We start from the raw sequence: 7,777 nt of genomic DNA, 5'->3' as shown, positions 1-7,777 counted from the left end.
TCATTTGATAACTAGTAGACATGCTTTAATGTGCAGGTGAAAACTGAGTTTGAAACTAAATATGAAATTCACTTAGTTTGTGAAGATGAACAGGAAGTGGCACTTTACGCGCCTTGTATGCAAATTCAAGAATAAGAGATTCGCGCCACCACATAGTTCCTGGAAGAAACACAAATACGGACTCGTATAATTCAAATCGTTTCTAAAGTTGTATGGGTTTTCAAAATCTAATAGTGAGTTGAAACACTGATAACGACTAGCGAGTATAAATGTAACCGCCAATTTCCTGCAACACATGTTTTACTTTTAATAAAACGACCCGAGTGGTTGTATGGGTCTTCCAGGACTTTCTGGTGTCGCGGGAAACGAACATTTCGCGCGCTGCGTTCAGGGGCAGGATCCACATTGTTCACTTCACTTCAGATCCGATCAGAGCTGCTGCTGCTCCTCAGTGTTTCTCTGTCTGTGTGCAGGAAAAACTTTGAATAGAAAAATGACTCTGACCCGCTCCAAGGTAAGAAAAACAACTCGATCCAAAAAGTTTCACATCATCAGAAATGTTGTGTTAAACTTGTAATAACTACACGTTTAGTTGTTACCACGTTGTAATAGTTGAGCTGCAGATTTGAATAATAATATTGTAATGATCAATCAGGTGTAATGTTATATCAGGTCTGCAATGTGAGCATGCAAACATTAAGAAAGAAGTTATAGTTTTAAGTTTAACTATTCCAAGTATTATGTTTAAATGTGATCGACCGAGTCACCTGCAGACTCAGGGGTGTGTCCCATAGGATCCCCAGAAGAATGAGTTGTTCTAAGTTAGTCCACTGACAGAGGACTCATGTTGATCAACAATAATAAACAATCATTTCTTTTAATGTAAACGGTTTTTTTTTTTAAATGCTCAAGCAAAAAGCCAGTAACTATGTGATGCCAGAGTTTTTATGCACTGACCGTAAATTCTTTTCAGACATTTTCTCATATTGTCAGATTATTGATCAGGAAAGTAGTTGATTTGTGCAAAAGTCCATTTATATAGTTTGTGGATTCAGAACTTTGTGCCTACAACCCACGTTGATCTGGACCACGTATTTCAGAGTTACTGAAGTCCCTCCTTCCTGACTGAGTCAGGGTTTTGTAAAAAACGACTCCTGTTTCCTCAACCTGCCTGTTTCCATTCACAGAGACTGGCAGTTCAGCCTCCTCCGTCCACCAGGATGAGTCTGAGGAGCTTCCGCAGCGTCCCACTGGTTCCCATGGAGTCCTCCTCCTCTTGCTCCGATGACAGCTGCGATAGCTTCGGCTCAGATGGAGGCTTTGCAAATACGGTAACAACGACTGACCAAATATAATCATATGTACAATCTCATCATGCAGAGGTTGATGTGTAGGCTCTTAGCAGCAACATCTGAAACTAATATGTGTGTGTGTGTGTGTGTGTGTGTGTGTGTGTGTTCAGAGAAACAGCTTGAGACCGACGAGGAGGACGGCACAGAAACCAGAGGTGGAAACGTCAGAGGAGGAGATTTGCAGTGCGTTTGAGGAGACTGGCATCAGCAGGCGCATGAAATCCATGGTGCGTTTTAGATCAAACACAACCGCAATTCATTACTTCGTGTAACACAACGTAACTTTCTTCTAACTATGAATTGTTCTTTCTTATCAGAATGTGAACTCTGAAGCTCCGAGACGAGGCCGCAGGTCCAACGTGCTGAAGGTTGCCATGACCTTTCCCAGCAAGAAGGCTCAGGGAAAGAAGAGGCCTGCGTCCGAACCGCTCCCTCAACCCAAAGTAGAGGACTCCGACTCGGAGGAGGAGACGGACTTCATGGACAAGAGAGCCCTGAATATAAAGGAGAACAAGGAAATGGTACAAAGTGCTGCATTTTTGTAAAATGATTTCTGACGTTTAGTCCAAACACCTGAAATTTTCCTTTTGGGTTTCCACTCATTCATTTGTCTTTTGATTTATAGCTGGCAAAGCTCATGGCCGAGCTGAACAAAGTGCCCGGACTCTTCCCGCCACGAACGCCATCGTCTGCTTCCTCCACGGTAATTTACTGTCGATTATTACTTTCACTTTCAGATCTGCTCTTTAAAACACACACACACACACGCACACACACACACACACACACACACACACACACACACACACACACCACAGAAGCAGATAGTGTCTTAATCAAAGCTCATCATATTTGAACTTCTTCAGCCCAGACAGGCGGCCCGGCGACCGACCCCGAGAACCCTGAGGAGAAACCCGGAGCGTCTGTCCCGGCCCCACACACGGTCCCGCACGGCGGTGGACGGACCTCCCAGCCCGACCTCCGAGGAGGAGGCCGACGACAAGTTCAGCCTGGTTCGCAAAAGTCGCTACTTCGAGGAATATGAAGAGCCGGTAAGTCATTTTCGCGAGTGATCTGTCTCCTCGTTAGGTAGCCATAAATCCTAACACACAGGCATTAATCACAGACTAATTAACTGCATTTATTTCCTCGTGCAGCCCCGTCGCCGTGTCTGCAACGGCATGAAGTCCATTCCCCACGTGGTGCGGCCCGTGGAGGACGTCACGGAGATGGAGCTGCAGGGGATCTGCTTCAATGTGCGAGAGAAAGTCTACAACAGCTGCACTGTAAGTGTCACGTTCACTGCCACGCTGAGATCGTTTGAGCATTTTCATTTTTTAGTTGTAAAGCTCTGAGGCTAAAGACGACAACATGTTCCTTCAGGGCTCCACCTGCCACCAGTGCCGCCAGAAAACCACCGACACCAAAACGAATTGCCGTAATCCAGAGTGCCAGGGCGTGAGGGGCCAGTTCTGCGGCCCCTGTCTTCGTAACCGCTACGGAGAGGAGGTCCGAGACGCCCTGCTGGATCCGGTGAGTTCTCCAACATACAGGAGTGTGTTCACGTTTGATCGCGCATGCGGCGAACGAGTCTGACTGTTTTCCTTCTCGTTGCTCGTGGCAGGAGTGGCTGTGCCCGCCGTGCAGGGGGATCTGTAACTGCAGCTTCTGTCGAGCCCGAGAAGGCCGCTGTGCCACAGGAGTGCTGGTCTACCTGGCGAAATACCACGGCCACGATAACGTGCACGCTTATCTGAAGAGGTGACTGGTGCATTTTTTAACAAATTACAAGTGTGTAGTGTTTTCACTTTAACACGTCAGCTGGTTTAACACTTTGGGTTTTTGTTTCCTCTTCCCCCCTGCAGCTTGAGGAAGGAGCTGGAGGAGAGCAGCGAGTGAAGCTCAGGGGAAAAAAAAACTGCTGCTGGACCAAACTGTCACCGTCTGTGACCACTTTGACAAACACATAGTTTAACTACTGTTCGGTTTTTCCATAGCTAAACATTACTTTTGGGTTGTGTTGAGAGCTAAAACTTCCATAGACTGTATAATAAGATGGACGTCATGACTGAACTAAAAGATGCTTTCTGTAATTTCAGTCATCATCACTAAAGGCCGAATTATAGTCGGGTTGCACGCACGCACGCATGGACGCAAGACACGCAACACGCCCCTTTCGTGCCCTCTGCGGGCTTGCGTGCGTCGGCCAATTTTTCTAACTACACGACAAAACGACGCGAGCATCACGCAGCCCGCAAGGCTTGTGATTGGTCTGCTTACTACATCCCGTCCGGAGTCTAGTTTCCGGTTTCATGCCCCACAATACGCGGAAATCACGGAAGATTTAGAAGAACCAATATGGACCAAATAGAAGAACACTTGGCAGAAGAGATCCGAAAGTATGACCACTTGTATAACCCGTCACTGACTGGCCGATTTGTCCGTCCAGAAATAGGCTATGAGGAGCCGGAGTGCCGATGTAAATAAACAGTCGACGAAGAAGAAGACGTCTCTTCTTTGTGTGTTTTGTTTTTTGAAAAAAACGTTACTCCGCCTAGTGTTCTGGCGGTGAATTGCGTTGCAACACGCGCAGCACGTTAGAGAAGCATAAACCAAAACGAGTCCGTCGATGCAGCTGCGTGGCCTTCCGCGGTTGCAGTCGCAGGACTATAATTCAGCCTTTAGATGAATGTAGGAATGTTAATTTTCGGCCAAGTTTAGTTTTAATTTCCTTTTTTTGATTACCCACGTTTATCAAAATGAGGGTGAAACGTCATGATTGACAGATAAAACTAACTCAAGACGGGTTGAGCACATGTGTTGACAGGAGCTCGTCGTGGTGGCGTTGGTAACAGGGTTATTTTACCCTCATTTCTGGATAGAGGGAGGAAGTGAAGTTTTGTCGTCCAACTTTATGTACAGTCTTCACTAGCTCTATTTCTAAGGCTTTCGTTTTTAACTGACATCTGAAGGAGGCGTTCCCCGTTCTCTCCATTTCAAACCTTCCTCACATTGTCCTCTGTTGTCAAAAGCTGATCTCTTACATTAAAGCTGCTTTCAGACATGCACCTCCTCCTCTGTGTTTTCAGCGGAGGAGGTGCATGTGCGAACGCAGACGTCTGAGTGAGAGGCTCGGCCGTTTAGACTTTCTCCGCCTCGCCCTGAAGCAGGAACATTTCTTAACCCCAAATTGTTGACTGGGGTCGCACATGTTTGACGATGACTACAGTGTTCTGTGATGTACATATTCCCTTTCCCCTGAACACGTTGGGGGAGGAAAAACTACAGTTTTATACCCGAATCGTCCAACTTGCGAATACACGGCCGTCTTGTTCGAGTGATCTACTGTATTTGACATTGTTTTAAATGTAAATGTGTTCTCAGCCCTGCAAATGAATATGCTTCCAATGGATCCATCTTTGTGCCTTTTCGCTAATCGGCTTGTGTTTTCTACAAGTCTTTAATCCTTTTTGTAAAAGTGTAAATGTACGAGGGGTAAAAAAAAAAAATTGGGGTCGGAACATCCTGAAGAAATGACCCAATGATCCGCGGGCCACTGAGGTGCTGCAGGTGTAAAGGGCACAGCCCGGGCTCCACTGCCTCTTCCTTCCAAAACCAGGAGCAACTGTGTGATGTACTACAGCGCCTGGTTAAATATCCTTCATTAGATAACTGTCACTAATGGTGTGGAAACAATTAGCACGCACCCTAATGGGAATCTCATACCTGTAAATCATTTGATCCTGTTTAAAGCGCGTCCTCGCTCTGCTTCAGTCTCTTTGGCTCATTTTCTGCCTTCCACTGCTCAGTAGGGACGGTTGATGGTGGCAATGGAGTTATGGCCCACGTTCTCTGTTCGTAAGTGCAATTCTCCACTCGAAATGACTCGGAATTAACCTCTGGGTCTTCTCATCTTTTTGAAAACGTGCTCCCTCTGTGTGGAGCCTGCAGCTGGACATGCTCTGATCAGTGGCCGAGGTTTCTTCTTCACTGTATCAACGCGTCCTGCTCGTGTTCATGAGGCGCCGCGTCTCCCAACAGGAAGAGTGATGCTCGGCTATCGATGGGGAGATCTGTCACCGCGATGCTTGCTCTGTGCTTACTGGGTTAACTGTACATTTTCATTAAAGCGTTAATCACTGCACAATCATGTTATCACTTTTCTTTTGGAATTGACCATCACTCCATCCAGAACAGTGGCAGCTGTAATTACTGTTATTGAAACTTGGAGGAGAGGAATCCCGAATGCTGCTGGTGATTGAAGATGTTGAGGACTGTGGAGGTCGGAGGTTTATTAGCGTTTCTGTCGGCAGCTACAGTCTGTTTACGGAGGGTGAAACTTTTGACTCTTGGATGGTTAAAAAGTTTGACACGGTGTTTTTACAAGGTCATCACAGCCACTGCAGTCTGAGGGGTCTGAAACTATGCATTAAAGAGACTGTACAAGTAAAAGCAGTATCTCAGAAGTATCTAGGATGAACAGTACTCCTGAACATGTGTGATGTTAATCCAGTTACACTTGTTTTTATTATTTACTAATAGTCAATTAATAGCGAAGCTCGGGTAAAATGAAGATATTGAAATATGATCATGGTGACATCTGTCCGACAAACTTTAAAAAGCTCAAAATTATTAAAAATAATAAATTATCATGTTTAATGTACAAGACCCGGCTCTGAAACATATTAACGGGGAATATAAGTTAATGGCAGTCAGTAGATACAGTACCTGTTGGGCCTTGGTGGAAATATGTAACATTACAGTTAAGTTAAATTAAAGCCCAGGTACATGAGTGGTCGTTGAAATAGATGTTGTGTGCGGTAGAAACCAGTAATGGCTTATATGAAAACCACACCCAATATTAATAATATAATACAAAACATATAAAATCATCAATACCTTTTATAATATAAATACTCAAGGAAAATTTTGATGTGTTAGAATAAAAAAGAAAAAAACAGACGGGGAAGAATATTTGTATGTACACTACATGACTTTGTAGTTTAAAAAGTATTTATCGAATATGCTGCTTGAGAAGCTCAACAAGTAACCATGGTACTGCTGTTTTACTGACCTTAGGGATACTATTACAAAATGTGAACTATGTAGCTAAAGTTGATTAAACCTGATAAACTGAAAGAATCTCACAAAAGCTGGACTTTATAAAAAGCAATGAATAAATCGTTTGGAAACATATTTGGGAAAATAAAAGCGGTTCCCTGCTCACTGTCAATTACATGTTTAAATGGATGAAACCTCGAACCTCTGACAAGATGCACCAACTACAGGTCAAGTGGGTTTTTACATGATGAGCAGGTCGGCTGGTCACCTCAGACACATTCTGATTGGATAGATTTTCGCATATATATCAATTCCAAGTGGTCGAGCCTTTCAATGCAATTAAAGTAATCACACTCTGAAGAGACTGTGTGAGTGTGTGTGTCACTAGAGCAAAACTGAAACAGTTTTTAGCTCAAACTATTTTATAATCCAATAAATATATTGATTTACATATCCAGTAAATAGTCTCCTATCATTACAGTACAGTCATAATTAAGACTGTAAATCTGGTGTTTATTAATTACACACGTATTGACACAACAATAAAAACAATATGATAAAATATCATTGAACAATAATAAAAAATGATTCTTGTAAGGCGTCAGAAGCCAAGGTTGGAAACTACTGGGTTATTCTCTAACAATAGGTTTTTAAAGCATGTTAAATCATCCAGTATCTAAAGTCCCAAAATATAACCTTTGTTATTATTTGTGGAATCTGTAGAATGTGTTAGATTTCGTCTGGTCCTATGTTCACTGAATGAGGAAAACAGAATATCGAGAACAGCTCACAAAGCAAATCAGTGGAACTAATTATGGTCAGTGATTAAAATTTACCTTGCAGTTGGCACATAAATAAAATCCTCTTATCCTCATACTTTCTTAGGTCACAACAGTATAAATAAAACTTACAACATCCTTCTTTTCTTCCTCTAAAAGGACACATTTCAAAAACTATTATTAGTATAATAAAGATGCACTTGAAAATGCTAGTCCTGTATTAAATACCAATGATCATCCACTTTGGGGTGATGAATATTTAGGGAAGTAATTGTTTACAACGCTCAAGCATTGAGCTGATCTGGTAATCAGGCTATGAAATACAATATTTATTCATTAGAGCAGATTTAATGAGGCCTTGCGGCGCTAATTATGAAAACCAGTGTAGCAGTAAATGAGTAGCGCACGGTGGCGGGCTGCGGGGTACCTGTGAGGAGGGACTGGGGGTTGAAGTGCCCTGAGTGCCATGGCACAGTGAGCAGCCACACGCAGCCCTGACTGGGTCCGACCGGCCCCTGAGCAATACATCACCGGACCTGCAGACAGGTCACAGAGAGGGGCCCCACATCCCAGCATGCCCTGCGC

The 7,777-nt window shown here is 43.7% G+C and overlaps 1 protein-coding gene across 1 annotated transcript; it reads left to right on the top strand.

The window, feature by feature from the left end:
* Positions 1 to 405: 405 nt before the first annotated feature.
* On the top strand, positions 406 to 5,499 carry cdca7a (cell division cycle associated 7a). Its single transcript, XM_053439947.1, has 10 exons — positions 406 to 514; positions 1,188 to 1,331; positions 1,463 to 1,579; positions 1,670 to 1,873; positions 1,978 to 2,055; positions 2,219 to 2,404; positions 2,510 to 2,638; positions 2,736 to 2,885; positions 2,977 to 3,113; positions 3,218 to 5,499. Exons 1-10 carry the CDS (start codon positions 494 to 496, stop codon positions 3,249 to 3,251), a joined length of 1,200 nt encoding a protein of 399 aa, XP_053295922.1. The 5' UTR covers positions 406 to 493; the 3' UTR covers positions 3,252 to 5,499.
* The last annotated feature ends 2,278 nt before the right edge of the window (positions 5,500 to 7,777 follow it).

The sequence above is a fragment of the Pleuronectes platessa genome, chromosome 14, assembly GCF_947347685.1.
Source record: "Pleuronectes platessa chromosome 14, fPlePla1.1, whole genome shotgun sequence".
In the NCBI taxonomy this organism is placed as follows: Eukaryota; Metazoa; Chordata; class Actinopteri; order Pleuronectiformes; family Pleuronectidae; genus Pleuronectes; species Pleuronectes platessa.
This window is presented reverse-complemented; position numbering and strand designations above follow the sequence as displayed.